Source organism: Eutrigla gurnardus, assembly GCF_963514095.1.
Source record: "Eutrigla gurnardus genome assembly, chromosome: 21".
NCBI lineage: Eukaryota > Metazoa > Chordata > Actinopteri > Perciformes > Triglidae > Eutrigla > Eutrigla gurnardus.
The window spans coordinates 8,765,658-8,790,521 of record NC_139932.1 but is presented as its reverse complement, the minus strand read 5'-3'; the positions used below and the strand labels follow the sequence as shown (position 1 = coordinate 8,790,521).

At 44.7% G+C, this 24,864-nt stretch overlaps 2 protein-coding genes and 1 long non-coding RNA gene across 3 annotated transcripts in view; 2 read left to right on the top strand and 1 right to left on the bottom strand.

The window, feature by feature from the left end:
* lhfpl3 (LHFPL tetraspan subfamily member 3) overlaps nucleotides 1-24,864 on the top strand; it is a 244,381-nt gene that overhangs the window by 112,180 nt on the left and 107,337 nt on the right. The window lies entirely within an intron of this gene.
* Nucleotides 1-24,864, bottom strand: part of LOC311032289 (fatty acyl-CoA reductase 1) — a 40,351-nt gene that overhangs the window by 13,439 nt on the left and 2,048 nt on the right. Inside the window, exon 2 of the mRNA XM_084038959.1 lies at nucleotides 11,659-11,976. Within this exon, the coding sequence (XP_083895085.1) occupies nucleotides 11,659-11,976 (318 nt within the window). The remainder of the gene's footprint in view (nucleotides 1-11,658; nucleotides 11,977-24,864) is intronic.
* Nucleotides 16,990-21,288, top strand: LOC311031852. The gene is made up of 3 exons (XR_014599112.1): nucleotides 16,990-17,527; nucleotides 19,877-20,036; nucleotides 20,762-21,288. It is a non-coding gene; the product is annotated as an uncharacterized lncRNA (long non-coding RNA).

Below are 24,864 nucleotides of genomic sequence, written 5' to 3'. Positions count from 1 at the left end.
CCAAAACTAGGACCACAAAACCATTAATAACCGGTTGGAGTGCTGAAATGCTGCGTCGAACTAAAGGAACGTAAGTGTTCACATTAATAGTAGTAATTTGTGGTAGAAAGGAACTGTGGATTGTGGCTAATACATGGGTGAGATCGGCTTCAGTTTCAGCATTTACAACATAATGCGATCGTTTGTCATTGTTTCGTATTTGATTGACTCCAATTAATCTATTCGTTGGGCCGAGAAATTGACGGATGATTAAAATGATTGTTAGCTGCAGCCCTAGCAGCGAGGGTGGGGCACACGGGTGAAAAGGCCCTCTGTAGGTGCGACAGAGCGGCCGTGGACCCACTTGTTTTATTCGTCAGTGCCATGAGTCAAAGGCTCTGAACGTCTAAGAAAAGAAATGCACACGCTATTGTATAGATAACACTGTCAGCGCTGTGCATACGGAAACACTCGCCCCTCTGTTCAGCGGACTCTGAGGGGAAAGGCACGAGCCAGATTAAATACCACTGTGTGAGGTCCGGGCCGAAGGAATCATTATTTTTCCACTTGACACTGCTGGCTTTACTCGACCAACGGACCAAAAGGTCAAAAGATATTTAATTTACATAATCTTTACATCGGCACAAGCAAACAGTCCGTCCCCTCTGGTCAGAAGTGCTCGCCTAGAATTGACTGATAACGACAAGTGTGTGTGAGCACACATATGCTCGTGCACCACGTGTTGCCCTAGAGGAAGCCGCCTGCTCACTCAGGGCTGCAGACGACATTCCAACATGGAGGACGAATACGTCGTCTAGATTTACCAGCTCAGGCACGGCCGTCTCTGCCCGACACCCCCCCGTGCACCCTGCAGAGCGCCGACCTCACCCCTGCGTTACGCTGAGTGAGGGCCGTGGCCGAGGAAGTCGGCCGGGTCGCTTCCTGAATCTCTTCCAGAGTCACGCTGCCAACGTGGCTGACATTTCTGGCAGCTGTGCGCGAAGACAAGAGATGGCAGGAGAAGAAGAAAAACAGGGAGAACGAGTGCGGAAGTGAAGGGATTGGCATCTGAATGCGTGCTCTCTCTCTCTCTATCCGTTATGAAATTGCTCAGTGTGTGTGTGTGTGTGTGTGTGTGTGTGTGTGTGTGTGTATATGTGTGTGTGCTTGTCAGCTGTCCAAGTAAACGGAGCACTCTTGCTGAAGAGGACAGATGTTGAATTGAACAGCTTCCAACAGCTGTTTTATGCCCGCGTCCTGCAGCCCCATCAATCTATTGCATCGTAATACCGTTTCTCTAAATACCCCCCACGCCACACGTACAGTATTTAACGTCATAACCCAGAACTGTTCCCGGCCGGGGGAGGGGAGGGGGGGGGATGCATGCAATGTTTTCTGCATGACAGTTTAGCAGCGCTTTCATTACGTAATGCAAAAATAAGCGCGTTTTCTCTCCCGCCGCTCGAGGACAACAGCTGGGCAGTAACACAGACCTACATTCTGCAGAGCAGCAGGAGAAGAAGGGATTCAAGGTGCAGCTTTCTTACTAAAATCTTGTCAAAAATACCAGATTGTTAAGGCTGGGCAATGTATTGTATGTCTAATAGTGATGTAATTTTCTTCACTATTAGTAGAAGATATTAAGATATCGATATTCAAGGTATTTTGCTCAGAATTATTGTGGTATTTGATTTTCATAGCCCAGCCCTTCAAATCTGTATGTGTTTTACAGCACAAACTGTTCCCTCCTTGCTGTGTGATTCACAGAGCTGCTGATGTCATACCATGACCTCGGTTCAACTTCCTCTTGAGGGCGCGTAGCTTGGCAACAAAAACAAACCACCCAGATTCTGGCAGCGGCCCGTCACTGACAAAAAAAACCTTGTGGGTTACATGACGGAAGAAGCCTTTAAACGAGAAAGTCTTAACACACACCACCATTTGCCCCGTCACATGCCGTACACATGAGACACCGACACAGAGCTGTCAGTCAGACAGAAGACGAGGCCGATGGGGGGTCAGCCAGGTGGATGCGTCACCAGATAAATATCTCACCTTGTCAAATGCTGCTTGTCCTGTCCTGAAGGAAATATTCCAAAGCCACAGGTGTGACACACTTATGACGTTAGCGACTGCCGCCGAGACCGAAACCGCGAAAGCAATTCAACGCCCGGAGCGGCATGAAGAGGCAAAGCAGAAATGTGAACCACAATAAGCTCAGGTTTAAAGTCGGGCAGCCACAATATGAAAGTGAGGATTTAAAACCCGGAAACAGTACTACAGTGTGTATTACGCTTATGTTCAATAAGTGTATCACCAATTTAACTCAAACCAATTACAAAGTAATACATACACAATCGACAGAGAATGGGAGGAAAGGGGAATCAATAGGGGGCGCACAACTTGATTTTCGCCCCCATGGGTGTTGATCCAGCCACAATGAACCACCTGCAAAACGCACAAAACGTCAGTGAACACTGCTGCTAGCCAGCTAATATTATTCGTTTGCAGCTAAAGATAGTTAACTTTATCGGATTTAATTGATCTTAGTATTGCTAATTCAAGAACTGAGCTTCACGTGAGAATCAACAGGCAAACACACAGTAACGAATGTAAGAGGGCATCACTAGAGGGCAGTGTAGTACTTAACCCAACCTTACCAACCAGACTACGTAGACTTTATCTCTCCTTGTACTTCATCAGTTGAATTAAAAAACATGTGGATGGCGTCTCATAGGCGGCGGTACCAGACGCCGAGGGCCACTGACGAAGCCTCGGTATTTGACGAGTTGGGAGTCGGTGCTATCACATACTGTACAATTAAACCCAACCTTTTCAGTTGCACGTTCCTACTCCATGACACACTACCCAACTAAAATAGCAGCACCAGTATCTACCAGCTGAGTATACTCAGCTAAAATAGACATTTGTAAAGCACCTCGAAGTTAAATCACACAAAGCCCCGGAGGGCATCGGGGTCAGGAGGGTGAATGAGCCCATAGAACGTGGGCTTCAGAGAGCTCTTTGTGACGGGGGACAAGCAGAGAATGGCATCGTGGGACTGTTTTGTAAAAGGCTCTTTTCTTGTGCCAGCCTTCCATCGCTCGAATTCACCATCGCACCCTCCTGCGACCCACAGGCATCAATGAGCGGGCCGCCTTGTGCGGGAACACAATAGTCCACCAGTTCGCATTTCCTCAACACTCCCGCTGGTGTTTGACCACAAGTGTTTCGGTCGTGCATCTTTGCGGTCAGTCAAACAAAGTCATGGCCTTGAACGAGCACCAGAAAAAGGTCATCTGTGGACGCCTTTGCTTAAAGATGAAGAGGCTCATACACGCGGCCACCGTTTGTCCTTTCGCTGCCATTTTTCTTCCCCGCGGGCAATAAATCTTCCATCGAGAGTGCTTGACGCAGCCGCTCTTTGGACTTTCACAGAAACCCAACACTAATGGCACTTCCCTTTCAGCCCGGCAACCCGAGATGCCATTCAAACAGCCTCTCTCCTCGCTAACTGCCCTTTAACTGGGCTCCACTCTTTTCACAGCCCCCTTGACACAGACCTTTCCCCCTGCAGCGGAGACGAGGAAAGCAAGAAAAGAGGCACGGAGAAGTGTTTCTGTGTTGACCAAAAAACGTTTTTTGGTAGCAAAATGTCAAGTCTGCCTCGTCTTCTGGAGCGGGTACTCATGTGTGGGCAAGGTCAGGGTAGGAGATGGTGTGAAACAGAGCTAATGATGGCCGTGCTCTTCACCATTTCACAGGTGTGGTATGATGCAACTTCTCGACAGACTGGAGGCCACAGCTGCAGACTGAACTATCAATTATCAAAGTCATTTCTCATCATTTTTAATCTTTTCAAATAAGACATTTTCTTTAATGTTGTTCGAGCAAAATAAGACATCCGACTATCCCTTACTTTGACATTTTCATGGTTTCTTTCGTGTTTAATAGGCCAAACTATTAATCAAGCAAATAAACGGTTTAATCAGTTATGAGAATAATCTGTAGTTGCTAGTTGGGACCCTAAACAGCCCCTCTTTCAAGACAGAAACACTTTCTGGTACAATAATTGGGTTTTGAAAAGCACCAACATCATCAGCTCCATTGGTTTTTGTTGTTTTGAAACATCTGCAAGAGTCTGAAAGGTAGCTGCTGTCTGCACCACAGTTGGTCCCTTGTCTGCTGAGCAAGCCGGATACAGCAAACAGAGACAAACAGGCCGATTTACTGTAGCCAGGGAAGGTCTGCCAAAGTGTGTCAGACGGAAGCAATTAATGGCTGCACACTCAGCGATGACCTCCATTTCCTGACATGCACTCGAAATTAGTCAAATGATGGGACGTGAGCAGGATGACTGACAGAAAAAAGACATTTTTTTTCTTCAAAACCTCTAAAACTGCTTGAGCACTGTTGATAATGTGTCACGAACACAAAAGCATGAATACCATGTGGAGGGCAGAGTCATTAAAGCTCAGGTACCAGCGAGGTTCTGACCTGCAGAACTGATGAGGCTGCAGACTAAAGGATGAAATACGAGTGTGGGGAGGAGGAAGACATGTGAGGAGTCTCGTGGGGAGCTTTGAAGGAGGACAGACATGGCTAACCCCTCGGGCTGTCAGCAGATTAAAGAAAAAAGGGTTCATCCTCACCCCGTCTTCTATCCTACCTGCTGATTTTGCTTTTAGAAACACTGATCTCATATTAATTGGCTTTATTAATTGGCATGCTCCTGGTGCGACTAATAATGTCACATTTTACAAGACCACTTGGCATACACTATGGCAGCGATTCAACTCTTTTAAAACTGAATCTTGCAGCTTTTTAAGAGTTTAGAGGCGTGATCAGGCATTGCAGTGAGCAGCTCATCACAGCAAACTAATGAAAATGGAGGGTTTTCTTCTGTCCGACTCTGGGCTATCATTGCACACAACTCAATTGAGGAGATCAATAGGAGCGGAGTAATAAGGTTTCTGGGTTTGTCGTTCGGTATGCCGGTGGCATCGCATCCTCGTCTTTCAGACGGTGACCTCACGCTGAGCCAAGGAGACTTTTATTGCCCACCGAGAGCCAACGGACAGAAATAAGACGTGAGTTTATGAAGGTTGTGTCCTCGTTAAATACCACAGGGAATTGAGATGGGATTAAAAAGGTGCATCGGCTTCATGGGTATGGTGCCGAGACAACCATCCAGATGGGTTTTAAAATATTAGTCTTCTGGGAGAAGTGGCCTAATGATTACAAACTCTACATTCTCAAATGGAGGCATTTATTTACCTCAATATCAGACAGAACGAGGCCTAATGGTTTGAAACAGCCTTTTTGTTCATACTTCCCAGTCGACTGTTCTCAGAACTGCCATTTTCATCCACCAATTAAGTCCACTTTCACTTTTCGGTCTCCACCAATCAATGTTCAGCTGCCATTACTGGTAGGCTTTTAGTGGGTAAACAAACAAAAAAATAGCACAAAGTTGTTGTTTCATTGATGGCAGCTTTACATTGATTGAGGGGAAAAGTGGAACAAAAACAGAATTTATAGTTGGATAAAACTGATGTTGTTAAAATGAGAAACACAAAACAGCCAAGTGGTGAATTTGACATGACAGAGTGCTGTGTAAATGCACATTATGCTGAATTTACCATGCAAGAGCTGCTGTTTTTTTATATTACCAACCTCTATTCATCCATTTGTGCTGCCAACAGGAGACTCTGCATCATTTGAATGGCAGCGTTTATGTGAGGATTTATGGTAGTCACAGTTTATGGTTGTGAAAAGGCCGGCCTGATGCAATCCCTTCCATTTTTATTGCCTACCGTGGAATTTACCAGGTCCATGTTTTGTCTAGTTCATTTTGAGTAGAGTCTCAGTCTCAGAGCAGCCAAGTAGTCCAGGTAATGTTGGTAATCTTGATGAACACGATCCTCTCTGATAGGAGAGCGGCTTCTCATTCCTCCGAGGCCGCGGAGCCTCCACAACAGGGTTTCATTCATCAGGGTTTCAAGAATAATGTGAAGAACCACAGACTTTTCTGTACTCCAGCTGTTTGCACATTATTGACCTTCCTTTAAGGGAAATCCAATACTAAAACGCCAACAAACAAAAAGATAGGAGCCGTTTAAAGTTACTCTGCCCATTTGTCATGTTGTATTGAAATGTGTGTGTGTGTGTGTGATAATCCCTCAGTGTGTGTGTCTGTATTACTGTTGCACAGGTGGGGCCGGTTGATTGGCTCACTCCGATTGATTGCTGCGACAGGATTGGTTGGAAGGCAGTCTTTTTAAACCTGCAGCTCTCTCTCTGCTCATCCACACTGCTGCTCCCAACAAATTGCCAAAACACTCCAAATGGCTTCCCCCCTCCTATTAAAACGTGCCCATAAAAGGCGACAGGCTTTACTGGCGGGAGACAGATCTGTAGTTAAAGGTCGCCATATTTTAGAAAGTAAGATTTCAATGTCTTTTAGATGATTAAGGCGGTCTAGGGATGCGTTGATACTGATATCGGGGCGATACTGACTCAAATGGCTGGATCAGGATCATTATATACTGGAGCTTTAATTCCTGTTCAAAGTTTTGTCCCATTTGTTACTGCATTAAGAAGTTTTAAACACTTTATATTTAATTCCTGTTACTTTTAACTTGCTGGTGTGCGATTTATTATTTTTTAGTAATAAACAACAGTCATTTCAGCACATTTACATCTTTGTATTCAGTCATTTAATTTTCTTAAGTATGAATAATGTCTCCTTCAAAAGGCACGCATGGAGCTTATAAAGAGCCATCTCAGAGGGCTTTGTGTCATATTGCAGATATCTGTGGAGCCATATGGATGTGAAGCGGTTGACAGACTCCACATGCTGCGGAGACACTGAGCTGAAGAATCGAGTCTTCACTCTGCACGTCTCCTCTCCCTTAATGACTTCGCCAGCGACGTTTTATGTGCTAATTTGTTTCATAAACTGGAGTTAATTTGCGGCCTAATTATACTCGAAAGCATCGGTTCCCCCGTGGCCCTCTCTCCGGGGACGAGCTGCAGGGTTATCGGTTGCCTCTCGGTCGGCTTGCCTGCTGCGCTGGTGACCACAGATGAGCAGCGGATGCATCGCCGGTCTGGTCGCCGCGACGCTCGCCTCACATTCCCCGTCTCTCGGCATGAAACTCTCACAGCTGCAGGATTCGACTTGTGACGCCTGAATGAGTCCATGATGGGACGGCAGGGAAGCAGGGTAAGAATGGTATGCTCTTTGCAGCACGACTGAGGCAGATCCATCAGGTGTGCCTGCACCGGCAGCTCCACGAGTGGAGACACATCCTCCTTTTTGAGCCGACGGGGATCAATAAATCTTGAATATTTGTTATTGTTGGAAAGAGCACCCGGCTCCTGCATGCAAACAAGAGGAAATCGATGCACCGATGTAGTCGAGTTGGATCAGAGGGCGATAATGGGGCAAACCATCAACGCTGAGAGGCAGAGTCTGGTGCAAACTTCCCAACTCTGCACGACTTTTAGGCACCTTACACAAAAGTAGGACCGAGCTAAAACAACTTTATGAATAAATAAAACTAATGCTGGTCCCTCCTCACTTAAAGGAGTAGGCAACCCCTCCATGAACCCTCGACAACAACAACAACAACAACAACAGCAATAAAGAAGGGGGCTGTTTTCCCTGTTTTCCCTCTGAACTGCTCGTTTAAAGACAGCGAAACATGGCAGGTGAGTATATTTGCAAACGCTCTTGCACGTGTATTATACAAACATCAGTGTACTGTATGTTACTGTGCATCCATGTGTGTCTAAGATGCACAGCTATTAATAAATAAGCACACACTGTCCTATCACAATAAAGGCAAATAGGGGGGGAAAAAAACTCAGAAAAACATGTATAAAAGAACTCAACTCAAAGATGAATATCTGCATTTCCATCAAAATACAGACGCCATCCGATGACTCATAATTCTGTGGTGTCACAGCTGCCGTCTGCATGCATCGAGTCGCTTACATAGACTAGTCCGCACCTAATGAAGCTCCCAGACTCTGGTTAAACAATGCATTCAAACACAAAAACGCCCTCGTTTTAAAAACATTGCCCCACCTGTTTCATGGAGATACAGGCGTTCCCTTTGCATGACATCACCACGCTGTGGCTTCAGCTGGACTGTCAGGCATGTTCATGAAGCTATTAATAACTCTACTCTCCACAGAGATAGGCAGTGGTGGAAAAAAGTATTTGGATCCTTATCTTAAGTTAAAGTAGCAAAAGCAACACTGAAAATACTATTACATGTAATACATTATCAGCCTCACTAAAAGTAGTATCAGCTAAAAGTACCAAAAGTATTAATTGTGCAGTAAAAATGTCCCTTATACATGATATTTCTGAGTGAATATTACTATAAAGACTACTGCGGAAGGTTCCACCTCCTCTCTCCTCGAGCTGTCAGGAATTGAGATGCTCTTTAAGACGGCACATTGAGATTGATTTCCAGATGGCAGGCGGGAGGTCAGAGGAGCCGAGGAGGAACAAAAGGGAGAAACCAGAGGAGCGGCTTGAAGCAGTAACGGGTGTGTCGACACATCGTGCCTGCGTGAGTCAAAGTGGTTTTAAAAGAAATACTACTACACTCTTATTGATGCAGGGTGGGAACGGCAGAGACAATTGAATCTATTTAATGCCCGTGACTCGTCCTTCAGGAATTTAAGTCAGAAAGAACATTACATTTAGGTCACATTAAATTCCTCATCTAGTGGCGCCGACTCCCTTTTACTAAACCAACAATGAAAATCTGCTCTAATGAACGACTTGTTCAACTTCTCAGCTATTATAAGACATGTTTGAACAAAGTCAACACTGTAAAAACAGGTAGGCGTTGTTTAATCAGGGGATGTTGTGAAAGCAGACGGGTGGAAAGGATCCGCTCAGAGAGAGAAGAGCTGACTACTAGACAGAGTTTTGAGCAGGGAAATCTGGGCTGAAGGACACTTTAAATCCCAATTATCTAGGATTTATTCCCCCTCCCATTAATTAGTCTCTGAAATGTCAGGAAAAAAGTGACCCAATTTCCCAGAGCTCAAGGTGACCCCTTATAATGTCTTATAGGGTCAACATACAGAACATACAACATAATCTCACTGTATCCAAGCGTAAGTAACAGGAAGTAAATATTCCTTCTATTTTTAATGTGTGTTTTGGAAAAGTTGAGGATAATTTATATGTTTAGTGTTGATTAATCACTGCCACACAATCCTTATGCACAAACACCAAAGTGTGTATCATTTAGGATCACTGTGTTACAACTCACTGAATAGCTTCTAAAGCAATGATCAATAGTCATTTCCAGTAATACAGAGTCAACCACTCCCCTATTCAGGATTCTGCCTTGTAGGCAAATTCCATAATATCTCTTCCCACTAGAAGCGTTCCACCTCCCACCACCTCCCACCTCTCAGCCCGGCGTCGGAGCACCTTTCGCCGTCACGGCTCCGGATCTGCAGTGTGAAGATGCCGCACAGACAGTTACTGTGTTCTAAAGGCCGCTGGTAGGTGGGAAGGGCATGCCACGGAGCAGGGGGGGAGGCCCCGTTTACCCAAAGGCCTACTTGTATCAAGTGGCTGACATGCCGCTCAGTGCCTGGCACCGCAGCGAGGCCGGCAGGCGTCCAAACATTTCCACCGATTCGGAGGAGCCTCCGCACGGACGGACGGCGCTCCAAATGTCAAAGTCGGCGCGGCGGAGACGCGACGCAGACAATGAGATTCCTATCGGTTTGTCCCTTCCCTGCTCGGGGCAGCCGCCTGACTGCATCCTTTGAAGAAATAAAAAAAAAACAAAAAAAAAACACCATGGGACAGATCTAGTGGTCGTTACCTAGCAACAAGTGGTCAGGAAGATACTGGCCTGGCTTGAAGGATGAGAGGAGCGGCTACTCGAGAGACAAAACCACCGTCTCCTTCATGAATTATGTGGCCCCTGAACAGAATAATACTGACTTGAGGACTCGCATGAATACCAATTAGCACTTGAGGCTCGGTCATGGAAATTTAATGACATCACTTCTGATTGGGGGCCGAGCGTGAGCGAGTGTGTACTTGGCAGAGCATCAAGCAGTGGCCTGATGGCGGACGCGATAGGAATGACGCCAAATCCAATGGAAAACTGTTCGACGGGGGGGGGGGGGGGGGGGATGCTGCAAACCAGCTTGAGATAAACGATACGTCGATATCTGTGAGGACGCAGCGAGCTTAACATTAACAGGAATTTTGTCCCATTGACAAAACATCAACTTTATGGACTCTTAATTGTAGTGGGATGCAGAGTCAACCAAAGCCTTTATCGTCTCCCTCTTCTGGTACAGAACATGCAGACACAGTTTAAAGAGGAAAACGTGGGTTCATCACTTTCTTCCTTTAAAAGGCGGCAGCACATACATATAGAAAAGCATTCGCATGTGCAGAAATTACAGGGCGTTAACTTGCACTTGAACAGTACTGCTGTGTCAAGAGTGAACTAATTACATGGTGAGAGGTATTCTGTGAACCCGAACCATCACACTATCAAAGCAGTGGATACAGTATCAGGGTTCGTTGGGAGCTGTAAAAATAGATGCTGTTGGACAAAAAAAAAAAAAGAAAGGGAGACAGAGAAATAAAAAGGGGAATACAGCAAAAGTGTGGTTTTCTTAAATGTGCTGACAGTTTGAGGCCAACAACACGAGCAGATGCTTCTGAGCACATCAATACACACCCAGTGTCAATGCTTCACTCCTCATTAACTCCAAAATAGTTGGGAGGGTTTTTGTCGAGTCATGCTTTGCTGCTTGGTCGGATACAGCTGACGCCTGACGCCATATATTTGGAGCTCCCCTCCCCCTCCTCCTCCTCTTCCTCCCCCTGGTTTGGTCTTTCCTCACCTCCTCTGTCCTAAATCCTTCCTGCCATCGCTTCAACAAGATCTCCCAACTCAGTTAACCTCCGAGTTCTCTGGATCGCGCTCCTCACTTAGCTGCGGAAAAACTCAAAAAGACTTTGGGGGTCATTAAGTTCGCCTCACCATGGCAACAGCAGCTGCCGCTGGAATTCACAGGCAAATTTCTATTGCTCTATAAACACATTTACAGTCGCAGTGCCATTTGATTTGAATCAACAGCCCACAAGGCAAAAGTTCCAACATTGCCGGGTGCTGCTGTAATGGTTTAACTTTCCCAACAGATGACTCTCTTTTTTGCTGCTTTTTCCATATTAACTGACTGTTTTGTTCCCAAAAATTACCAGACCGCTTCTGATGCCCCCTTTGATGTTTCAGCCGTTGCGATCCGTAATCCGCATGTTCTAAACTAAAGTAAAAGGCGAGCGGAAATGCAACGCCTACAGGGTATTACATTCAAGAATACCAGAATACCAAACAGCCATGAGATTAAGTCGCCGTGGAGAGGTGAGTCAGAGGTTCCAATCACAGCTGTGGCAAATTCAAAACAGGACGCCATGGTTGCCGAAGTTTATCCAAAATAAACCTTGAATCTGAATGTGAACTCATTCAAGCTGTGTTATCAGTTTTATAACACACAACAGAATATCAAATATGGCGATTGGATAGTCTCTTTTCCATTTCCCATTGTTTTCCAACTTTTGCATTGTGTCATGTTGTGAAACAGTGAAAGGTTAAATCATTGAGCTCTTACCTTGCAGGTCATCATGTCGCTGACCCTCTGCTGCATGGACTGGCCGGCTTTGGGTCTGACCAGCAGGTAGACGGCTTTGACCTCGGGGCAGGACCTCAGCAGCTTCTCAACCAGCACTTTCCCCATGAAGCCCGTGGCTCCTGTGATCAGCACGTTCTTGCCGGCGTAGTATTCCGGTATGGGCGCCATGCTGCTGCTTTTGCCGCCGCTGCCTGCTGCTGCTGCTGTGCCGCCGCAGACGTCCGTGACCCTGGTCTGTCCCTCCGTCGCCTGAGCTCCTAACCCGTCCAGGTCCCGGTCCCGGTCTGCAGAGAGCTCCTGCACAGGAAGCAGGGAGGATATGAATGTGAGTGCTGGCCACGTCGTTTAAATGCTGTATCAGGAAGAGCCGGTAACGCTGGTGTGTGAATACAGTAACCGGTTTCAGTGACAAAGCAAAATCTGAACTGTTGATCACACTGATGTGGCAAGGTTGTAAAAATATGTTTTCCATGAATCATTTAAGGGCTTCAGTTTGATATATTTTCAACAAATTGAAAACGTGGATGGGTGATGTTATCTCTCTGTTCTAACCCTTCAAACTACCAGAAGAAACATCATGCAACCAGTATGCAAATTAGACGAATATTCAAACGGGCGGGTAGCGAGGGGGCAATGTTCAGGGGCGATACGCGTTGTGTGTGTGTGTCCACAGGAAAAGTAGGTGAGGAGAAGTGGAATTTAAAGGCTGCATGGTTGCTTGGTTGAAAAAGTTTCCTCATTTCCTCTCATTTCTATACCGTCTTTGATAAATAAGGAGTTCAAGATGAAAGAAGTTGAGAAAAATAAATGTTTTATTTTTGGGTAACGGAACTATTTCACGTGTTTATCTGAAGTTGATGTTTGAGATGTAAGTTATGTAATGCATTACAGGGAAACTGTTCATTGCATTAAACAATTTCAGTGATTATGCATACATTTGTCATTACAGGATGTATGTTGATAGAAAAAATGATTCATTATTATTATTCTAAATTTGTTAATTTGTTATTATGATTATTTAAAATATTAATACTATTAATAAATTAGAGGATTTCTTGTAAATGAATTATAATGTATTCCTTTTGAAGCCACCACAGGTAAACATGAACACACACACATTCATGGTGGATCACCGTGACCTTACGGCTCTGGCCTCGAACCACAGCAGCACAGGATGTACAGCCGCAATCACACTATATGACAATAATCCATCTCTTCTGAGGAACATGTGACGCTTGTTTTGGAGACATTGCATGACATATTCACAAGATTTGATTGTTTATCAGAACGCAGCTTGTTGCGTTGACTCAAGGTTGTCCTTGGTGGCGATGAGATACTGTATATATACGGCGACAGATCCGAAGCCACAACATTTACAGTAACACAACAGTCTCCAGCTGTTGAAACAGTCAAAAATCAAGGGTGTCTCGAACAACGGCTCACACACCTGTTAGAACACATATTTACTCAAGATAAAGTGACCCCGGCTTAAACTGTCGTTCTTTCAATGACTTTTTGACGCTTTTTTCTGGCACCCTCATCCTATGGCAACTTAATTGGATCAATTGCTGCTGTATTGGCGATGGTCTAATGGACTCGCCTGCTCATTTGGGCCGACTCAATACAATAAATCAGATGCTGCGTTTGCTGCTTTAGCGGTGGCAGGCGGCCAGGTCCCACAGCTCCTGATGACGACAAAGACAATAGATGGAGGCTTCAGCGGTCAGGAGCTTCAGGCCCGACTCTGATCACCATTCACTGAATGTCTGCAGATACCGGGGAAATATTCTTTACTACCTCGATATCGATAATGTAGGGATGAATGTTGGTGCTAGTGAGATTTTTGAAAAATAATCATTAATGTGCTGTAATGACAAAGTGGGTAGAAGCTAATAATTGAACAGTCCGTTAGAGACATCGATATCGGTCTGATACCCACTCATCAACAGTTCTTTGACGGCTGTAAGTGTGCTGCCGAATATTTGCAGTCAACCGCTCACAGAAACACCAACATCACCACAGCAGGCATTTACAGCCACTTGAGGACAAGCGTGGGTTCATGGAAAGTTTATCACGGTGGGATTATGGATGTGGAAAAGCCCCGTGTAGACATAGGCAGAATCAACAGGAGTACTGAAAAATACACAAGTGTGTAGCTGGTTTATCACAGCGGTTACTGTGCCCTCAAGTCAGACTGGGTTTTTTAGACAAAGGCAACTAATCCAGCAGCTTCTGTGGTGGGAATATTACAAAGAAAATGATAATGTATGATTAAGATTTTAGTTTGGGGATGACGATGAATTAAAAAGCCACTTTGAAGGCGTCATGTTGGTATTTTCCACCAAAGCAACACAGCTAATCTGTAACTACATGGATTTATACACACAATAACATCATTTGTATGCTTTATTTGACAGATATAGTGTGCTGCAAACATTTACACTGACACTTTGTCCTTATTCCCTTCAGGCAATAACTCATCATGTGACTTCAGCCGTGTGTCTCCCTGATCAAAAGCACTGTGGTGGATGTGTGGGCTACGAGCTCACAAACCACACTGCCAATGCTGCTGTTCATTTGCGTGTAACCGTGACAACGATGCACCGATGCATCACAGGCCTCTTAAAGACTGACAGCTTCCCGTCTCTGGTTGGCATCACATTCTTTTGCCTAAACCAATCACAGGAGCGGGGCACGTCCTGTCCTGTCTAACATTTGCCATCCAGCATGGAAAAACCAAAAAAAGGCCGATGATGGGATGCCTACTTGTAAAATTTTGCACTTGGCAACAAAAGCATAGCAGCGAGCCGAGGCCGACGCTCCATCAGCACTTTGTGACTCAGTGGAGCTTGTGATTTGTACACCAGATGAGTTTTTCCCCCTCTGTCTGCTCCTTTCATGCTCTCTCCTGGGCTAAAGATTCCCGGCATGTCTGCCCCACAGACAGTAGACAGGAATCCAATCCTCCCGAGCCAAAACATGGCCCGGATAACAAAACATTCTTGTATTTACTTGCTCTCCTTCCATGCTGCCGTCTCGCAATATTGAATTACGCTCCCTTAAACACACGGGGGGAAAACAATGTGTGTTTGATTTAGTCACTGGTTTTCAGTGGAAATAGAGGCATCACAGAAACTAAAGCCTGGCACTAAAAGCAAAGTCCACTAAGATTTACATGTTTACACCAATTATGACAGATTATTTAATCCCTTTAATCTATCATTTAAAAAGGTAATATCTGCAGATTTATTACTCGGTATGCAAAGACGACAAAATAAAAAGGTCAGTCAAGGTCGTCGGCTGACATTCCAGCTTTGTGCTTCACAGAGATTCCCTGTGGACACGAGGACGAGAGCTGGTGGGCTGAAAGTCACCACGGATTAACGCCCGACAATGGAAATGTTCCTGCAGGTGGAAAAGTGCTGGTATGAGCGTGCACACATCTCAGATATACGACACACATATACTGTAAACACCCAGGACTGCATTCTTGTGATGTTAGACCACCCCACTGCAGATGATATCCAGCTGATGATATCCAGCCACCTCCCGCTGCTACGAGCCGACAAGGAAACAGGAGCTAATCTGGTTACGTCAAAGAGCCAAGTCTCATCATGCAGGAATCCCAGCAAGTTTATCAGGACTGGGTTGGGCCTCAACACTTAAAACATGTTGCCTGGCTGGCAACTAGTTGCCATTTTTAGCCACCTTATATTTTGAGTACTTAAGATACTGTCCAGTTATACTTCAGCTTAATAATGAAAATGTGACACTAAACAATAAAAGCTGACTGAACCAAACTCTAGTTTGTGTTTCATCAGATACTTTTAAATGTGAATTCCTGGTATACAAAATAGTAATGCAGCCATTTTTCAAAAGATCCTGCAAAAGACACGAAGCCAGCAAATCACTAGTTCATTCGATCTTTCCCTTGTAAAATGTTGCTTTTCTCAACATTTGTGAGATTTTGCACCAACCCTTCAGCATTGAAGACTCAGATTTCGAGTCCCTCATCAACTTCAGCTTGACAATCATCTCCACTTTAAGAGATGACCTCCTGTCCTTCTAGATTCAGCTTATTCCTTTTTTTCTGTATAACAGCCAAAGAATTGGTTCCCAATCATTGTGTTTGCCAGTGGCAACCTGGTAGCCCTTACTGTCCAGCCCTGTGGGCGTCATTTAAGACTTTGACACGACAACCTGACAGCATCTTAAACTTGTCCTCGTCGATTCCACCCACAGTGAAGGAAGAGCAGAATAAAGCTCAGTCGACGTGTGTCAGCATCAACCTTGCCGTTTTGTCAATGATGAATAAAACAGCATGCTTGTTAGAGTCTGAATTATGACTTGAAAGGAAAAGTCCAAGTTCTTGGCAGCAAGGACGAGCACTGAAACCTTAAGGGACCTGCTTCTCGGGTGAAGATGCTATCTTGACAAAGCACCGCGTCCAATGTCATTCACGGGTCGTTTCAAAAATAAAGTTTGGAGACGCTCAAAGAACACCGCTCAGCTGCTGCACTCTGGCCTTATTTCATGTTTCCTTTTCTTGTCGCCGAGCGTTTTTCTGTGTTCGTCCTCAAAGCCTCGCTGCCCGGGAGGTCCGCGGCGTTTGTCAGAGGTGGGTTGTTTTAAGCCGCAGCTCTGCAGTCCTTCTGCTGCCTCCGGCATTTCCTCACACAAGCCCTCTATTAGTGGGTCAGCTGAGTGCTGCTGGAGACAGGCACAAGGCGAGCTCTCCAGCTGCACACCGGCCGAGGTGGTTGTCGACGGACAAAAGAGGGGCGGGTGGGAGGGAGTGTGGGGAACACAGCCAATAATTAAGGCAGAATTAGTCAACTTTGATGCCAGTGCATAGTGCCTCTGGAAAGACTAGGTCCGACTCCAGCCAGGAGACGGGGGAGATCCTAAACAAGTTGGATACGAGACGGGATCCTGGATCCAGGATCAGGCACGGTATCGAGTTGTAGGTCACCCACGTTTGGGCATAATGATCCCACTGCTCCGGGAGCTTCAGGAAGGAGTGGAGGGCGAGATAAGAGCGGAAATGAGCACGTCTGGGGTCGGGTAATGACCCGATCATGAGATGAGATTAATAAAATATATTAGCTGCTGGAGAAAGAGAAAAAGATTTCATTATATCTAGCACAAATTGATTATTCTCCCGTTACTGTTGCTATGCCCGTCAAGCTAACGGAACACATAACTGTGATTACGGAGGCAGATTTACCGTAAACACTTCTTTAAAAACCTGTCACATACTACACCCCGTAATGACGCATCGCTATGAAACATCTTTCCCAGCATCCCGCTCGACTCCCCCGCTCCAGTATATACAAGGTTGTGACATCGACCTTTTTACACAAACCCACGTAATTGCACAGCACTTTTAAGGGCTCTTATCACAGATTGCATTACCGCATCAAAAAAAACAAAAAAAAAACAGTGAGTCTTCCCTTCCACTTCATTTTATTCCGAGGCAGCTAAAGGCTAATCTAATTAGAATTAATTATATTAGCCGTGGGCTTCCAAGGATTTGAGCAGCATCTCTTTAATGCAATCATTTCTTTTTTTTTTCCGTTTCGGATCTCCACGTGAAGGTTGCTGCTCGCTATCGGATATCTGACCACCAGAGATTCGGCGTGTGCGTGACAGCTTGAGTTCCAGTGCATTGTGTGCATTGTGTCCGATGGCAGAGGGATTCTGTAATTACACCAGCCGCCTGTGAGTGACGGAGCCTCTCGGTGCTGTGGTGTCCGTTCACGCCTGGCTCAGACCCAGACAGGCAGCCGTGCTCCCGAGTGCCGCGGCCCGGGCCGAGAGGTCATGAACCTGCACCGTGGTCATCAGGGTATGAATCCCATCCTTTCTACTCTTCTTATCTCAAAGTGTAGAATGAGGGTCAGATGAGGTCAGCTAAGATGCGAGACATGACCAACTGATGGTAAAGTGAAAAAGGAGAAAACTTCAGGGTCCATTTGCTGTGTAATCCAATTTTGTCCTGTATTTTTCACCTGTTTTTCATTAAATCCACAGTAACCCAATATGAACGGCCACACCTTTGTCCCCTGAAGGCTCTAAGTAAGCATCTTCCTGGATCCTGTGATCTAGATTTACAGATCTCTTTGCAATCAAATCATACAAATATGCTTCTCACAAAGTATCTCTTGTGAAACAACACCTCGATCTCCCTGCAGCTCGGAGTCATTCACAGGAAGCGCATCACAACATCGCTGTTCACATATGACGAAATATTCATGAGACAAGTTAAACCAGAAGAAGCGTGAACACATTCAGACAATCAGAAGGGGAATGTTTTAGATGCAGAAATATAAAACTGCAGCATCACCAGGCCACAAGAACAACAACGACGCTCTTTGTTTGAGCCATCAGAACAACTGGCAACATCGCGCCTGGCGACGCTGCGACCGTGTCCAAGATCTCACTTCACAAATGACAAAAAGGAACCAGTGGAAAGCTCCAGCTGCGGAGAGAACCCAGGGGTATTTTATGATCCATTTGAAGCAGCTATTACCGCCCTCGCTTTCAACAGCCTGACACGCTGACATATGTAGACGCGCAGCGCTGATGGGAGCAGGCTTTAATTGGCGAAGGCAGCCTCAACCCCTTATCACAGAAACCGAACCGACCGGGCAAAGGCCACAGCCGCCCCGTCACTTATCCAGCCGGCTCAGCCTCCTCATGTGGAAGGAGGATCAGCAGATCACTGAGACCCAGCCTTCACTACTACGTTAAACATGTTTGCTGAGAAAATAGTCTGTAGTTTCCTAATAATGTTCCTGGAAGTAACTGTGTCATTTGCTACTGTTTCCACAGGAAATAGGCAATCCTTGGAAGAAAAGCTAAATTTAAACCCATTCAGTATTCATTTATTATTGTTGGCCTATATACTGGCTTGCAGACACGTTTCCCATTTTTGCATGTCCAGCTGACCTGCAATGAAAGGCTCTTGGATGCAAGTTCGCACCGACAATTAGTTGGAATTCATTAATTGGAGGACAATTAATTGGATGCTAATCGAACACAGTTTCCACTTCCCTTTAATTAGCACTGAACTGCATTTCTGGGAAACTTCCTGGCAAATTATGCAGAAACTACGGACTCTAAAATAAGCTTTGCCTTTTCAGTACACTGTTGCATCTTTTTTCCATTTTCGTGTTCATTTCTATTCGTCCTGTTTAATCACAGTGTGACCACACTGTGCTGAAGTTCATATGAGACGATGAGCTTCGCTGCGGTCTGACTGAAAGTGGAAAAAAAGGGGATGTGGCAGCATCATGCAATCACAGTACATGATACAATTTTAGATCATAGATGTATGACAGCTCCCAGCATATAACTTATGTGACTCTCTATGGCAGAAAAAAAAATCAAGACCTTCATAAATTCAATTTAAGGCTTACTCACATTTGGTTGGGTCCGTTTGGGCTCACGTCCAAAGTTTAGACCTTGTATCTTACATTTATATGGATTTACCATCTCATGGTTACCTCTCTGTGGAATACTGGAAAAATATTGTTAATATTGTGACTCTACAGTCATATCTCCCAGCGTAGAGGGGAATGATTGCTCAACAACCGAGGACTCTCCTCGTAGTCTGAGTTGCGCGCGCCGTGGTGACATTTATATGCATGAGTGTAAACCTGAAGCCTCTGTGGTGTGATATCACTGCACACCATCTTGACATTCATGACTCGTCCCTGCTTTTGCACCACATCCAGCTCGCTTTGCATAGAAACCAATATCTGTGATCAAGTCATTTAATCAGGTTTCCGCTGCAACGATGGATTACAGCGAACAAGCAACACGAAGAAGAGGAACACTGTCAGCTTTATAATTAATGACAGGAGATCTGCTGTCAGTTGGTGGAGCTGTGCGAGTATCTCATCCGTCTATCCCTCTGTCCATACTTCCATCAGTCCATCCCTACATCCATCCATCCATCCATCCATCCATCCCTCCATCAATTTTACCTCAATCCATCCATCCCTCCATTATGCAGATTGGAGCTGATTTTGTACATTATGAGGCACAAACACCCAAACTGACTTCTCTCTAGACAAGAAGGCCGACCTGTCACCCGAGCAGAGTGGTGTTGTTGCCAATTTCTGTGAATGGACACATGTCTTTGCCAGGAGGACAAGGTTGTTGTTGATGCTGGAGTGTGTTTGTGTTTCAGGGATGCAATCAGCTTTGGCTGTCTGCTGGGTACAAGGCGAGGCGGAGAGATTAAAAGAAAGGCCGCTCTCTTCCTGGGATCGGAGTGAGGATGTGGTCTTGCAGAGGCCACTTAGAGCCGAGCCTCTCTGCCAGAGTGACCGATGTGGTCTCAGACCGAGGTGAACTGGAAACCTTTTATTGGGCCAATGTGGCAAGATGCTTTTATGGTCTATTTGAACAGGTGGTAACATGACTACTTTGGAATTAGAAATAATGTCGGACTAAAATATTCTTTCACAGCAAAGTGCTGCAACTAATGATTACAGTAAAAATCGATTAAATATTTACATCAAAGTCACAAAATAGATTCCCAAAGTCTTAAATAGCTTGTTTTGTTCAAGTTACCGTCTAACAGTATTCAATATATAATAACACAAAGTGTTATAATTAGCAAGTAATTTTCTGTCAATCATGATGAAGATTGCCTGCTTTGACTTACAACTTAAAACCCAAACATACTAAATAATGACTGACATGAGACAAAGAGAAACAAATTCTCTCATTTAAACTGAAACTAAAAAGTACTTTTCTTGATGAATGACTTAAAGCTGCAATAATCAGTATTCTTAATAATCAGTGCTGACATGTGATACATAACTTTTGTTTTAGTACCAAACTAAAAGCAAAATGTAACAGCTTTGATCGGCACAATAAATACACGAATAGAAGAAAATAACTTGCTAAAGGGTTTTATTAAACACCGGATAAACCGGGGCTATTTACGGTCTTTGATCACGCTCCACTTCCAAGCAGCCGGGGAGTGGTTGCCTTTGTCTGCTCTGTACCCGGCCAACACAATGTGATGATGCATTGTGTCGCCTAAACCCCCTACTTTCTGTTTCAGAAAAGAAACGCCCCGCTGGATGTTTATGCTCGGGGGAAGAAGCGAGTGTGAAGAAGAAGCTATGCGTAGCCTTGGCTTCCAGCCATAATGACCATGCATAGGGAAAGTTGGGCGTTCATCCAAAATCAGCCCCAGACACAGAGACCAGACATCACGAATGGCTGCAAGACAAACTTCACCTTAAATTAGCCCCAGAGGTGCTTTACTGTAAAAAGACAAAACCTTGAGTTGTGGCTTAAAGGACATACATATATGAAGAGTAAAGTCAGTTAACCTTTCCCTCTTAAAACATCTAAACATGAGCGGCCTGCAGCCCAGACACTTAGCCGGCTGTAGCCTTGTATAACGGAGAATAGTGTATATTTTGGGGGTGAACAAGGTTGCACATGGCTACTAAATCAAGCAGACATAATTCCAACTTACTAGGGGTGGGATGCATACATTTTCATGCATGATTAAAAAAAATAAAAATTAAATATAAGTTTGCTACTCAGAGTTTGCTAGTCACTTCCTACTTTTGTGATTAAAGATAAATCATCAGGTTAATGACCTTCTCTAATATTTTATTAAAGAAAAGGCTTTTCTTTGTGTTCATAGAAAGTAATATCAACTTATCCCTGAGAGAAAACACGTATACTGTAGCCGATATGCAAATAAAAAGCTTTCAATGCAATAATCAATGCAGCTTGCATTTCAACACATCACAGCGTAGCGGTCTGTGGTCTCCCGGTATCTTACGTTACAGAGACGAACAAACTAGGAGTCAAACCAGAGACTGTGGAACAAACAAGGTCACTTTAATCTCGACATCATCCTGTAAATGAGAGACGGAGTAACTTTTAACCAGCTATCAGAGGCACAAACGCCAGCTAATAAAATCCAGATGTGGCGAGCCAATTGCTCAGTTGCATCGTTGATGTCACGGGCTTAAACGGTTTGTAAGATCAATACACATCAACACCCAATGCTCTCATGTAAACAACGTCCTTAGAGGCGAAGCTTCTGAACAGCTGAAAGCTTCCTAAAGGAAACATTTATATCTTCTCTGTCCGAGTGACGATTTGAACAAAGTATGAAACTTGTTTTAAAGACTCCTGATTTCATCCCGGACAAAACTCTTCCACAGCCTGGTTCACAGATTACACATCCCTTCTCATGTTTATATCCAACTCCCATATCCTGTTTCAACAACAAAACACATCACATTAAGGCAGCAAAGCAATCATTTCATATAGCATTAGATATCCATAACAATAGGGGAAGCTGGGTCACGTCGACTGGTATGAAGACGGCGAGCTCATTGAGCAACACGGATGACAGCCTCGCGGCCTCAGTGTGGATTTACCTGCTCGTCCTGTCGCAATAATTCTTCAGATTAAAAAGGTGTAATCATGGAAACATTGCACCATTTGCAGCATTGTGTTTCTGTGGAAGCGCCTACGCCCTCATCGACGTATCACTGCAAGCCCCAAAAAGGCACGTCACGGCACAAAACGTTCTCTTATCTAATAAGTGGAGCTGAATTTATTTAAAAGCCATTTAGAAACACTTTTTATTCTTCAAAAGTTTCACATCGGATTTAATTTAATTTTTTTCAAACTTTAACTCCCCCCCCCACTCTTTATGAAAGCACTTACATTTCCATACATTCATAATAAATGAATTCAGACCCAGGTGCCCACTATGGTCAGATCTCTGTGAGCTGCTTATTGGCTCCATTTATCAACAGTGGGTGACTCACTGCTAGAAAGTGCCTCTAAATCCTCTCCATTAAATCCATCCAGTGACATGCTGTTAAAAGGAGCACCCATGTCCATGTGGGGTTCAATGTCATCCAGCCCACTGAAACATCCCCCCGTTGTTAATAACAGACAGGAAGCCCACGGGAACCAAGGATGGAGAGCATCACAAGGTGACCGATGCTAATTTCCATTCTTTGGTTTAACAATCTGGAAATGTATCAATGAAGGGCAGAACCTTCCAATTATTTTCATAATACTTTCATTCAAATTCCTCCTTTCAGCCGACCAACAGTCCAAAACCCAAAGAGTATTTACGAATACACATTTAAGAAGCTGCAAACGGAAATTAAACTGAAACATTAACATCAATTATAAAATTAAGTGGCTGAATAAAACATGCGTGTATTGCAGTTGGAAAATGTCTTGATTTTATGCAGAAAATATCAACCAAATAATAAACAAACAAGCTTGGAAATCTGAATGAGCATCAATAAGCATCGAGGTTTCATATCAGCCATCAGAGCAAGAAAAATACACTCAAAGGAAACTGAAGCATTGGGCAATGGGCTGTGAAGATGTACGAAGCATGCAAACACTTGTTTGGTCAGTTAACAGGACGCCCTCCTTACATCCTGAAGGTCATCTCCACACCTCCTCCCTCTCCTGGCCCCGTTCTCCTGCTCATTTATCCCCAACATTCTGATGCTGATTCAAACCTGGAGCCTCCGGTGAGGAACACCCACAGGTGCAGCGACCCTGCTGCTTCATTAACGCCGGCCTGGCTCCGAAGACACGGCACAGCCGGCAGCTAACCCGTGTGCTACTTTTAGCCTTCATACCTTTTAGCGTGTGTGTTTTTTTTTAATTCAACACCTGCGTTTTCTATTTACTGTTCATTTTATGGTAAAAGCTCCATGACTCGACTGGCATGACTACAAAGTCAAGAGAAGAGAGTGAGCTATCTGGAACTTTCCACACTTTTAAATTACAGCTGTGAAGTCGCTCCACCGTGATGTTGTGGAAATGTCAGCGCAGTAAATGAGGACGCACTGAAGTTGAACAGCCTGGGAAAATGTCAAACAAGCATTTCATAAGCCAGAGACAGCTGCAAAACCAATAAGTCCCCCGTCAGCCTCGACTGTACGTTGTGCTAATTAATTAATGTTAGCTAACGTGCTATAATAAGAAAGTAAACGTGTCAAACATTATGCCGGCTAATCAGCATTTAAAGGGGTGACGTGCTAAATTCAGAGCATTAATAAACAGGGAAGTAATGATGTCATCCTGAGCGGAGAAGGTGGTCACTCTGTGATTCAAGCTACTCTGCGTTTTGTGGACGTAGCAGCCTATCCTGGATAAACATGGTTAGCTCTGTAAGCACCGTTAGCTGCTAGCCACCGGCTCAGCTGTCACCATGTCGATGCAATAGATATGCTCTGAATTGCATATAGCGTGCTGCGGGGATGGCGTTAGCATCTCACTAGTTACCCTCGATAAAAAAGGACATTTTTATTCTTTGCATTCAAATTGGAGCTCTGCAAGCAAGTTTATGACACTTATTTTCATAATTGAACTACACTGAATTTCTTGGTATTCTTAAATGCCACAGAGACTTTTGAGCAGATGACGTTTAACCTTGATCTTCAAGGCATGAATCAGCTTCTGCTGCAAACATCCTTCCTGTGATGCATTCAAGTAAAAGTTTGTGGTTGTGCATCCACAACACTACATTAAAAAAAAGGAGATTCACATCCTTGCAGCGGTTGTTTTTCTGCTGAAGAGGAAGCACAACGCCTCTCCTCACCCCGGACCCACACCTCAACATCATCAAGTGTCGAGCGATGCAAGGAAGAAAACAGCTCCCACGCGGCAATCCCATCATGCCTCTGCACCGCAATACTACTCTCTGTGGAGAGATGGAGGCTTTTGAAGAGCGGTACATCTAATGAGCATTTAAAGATGCATATAGACCTGCAACAGGAGGGAGGATGTGTTAAGAGAAGGGTGGTGAAAGAAAAAGCATGATGAAAGAACTGCAGGAACAGTTGAGGCTGGAGGTGAACGATCACAGGAGGAGAACGGAAGACAAAAGAGGGACTTTCTGAACTCGGGCCGGCCCCGTTCGTTCTTGTCAGATCCAACAACGTCCACTTAAAACTTCTCTGAAGACCCTTAAGGTGCCATGAAGGGAGTCGGGTTGAAAATAAAAAAATGCTTTTCTGCATAATATGCGCCGACTTGGTGCAGCTAATAATGAGCAGGCACTCACAAACGTGCCTGAACACTTGCTTTGCTCCGAGGGCAAAATATAGGTCGACTCCTGGCGATAATTAGAGCTCTATATTTGCAATCCTTATTTAG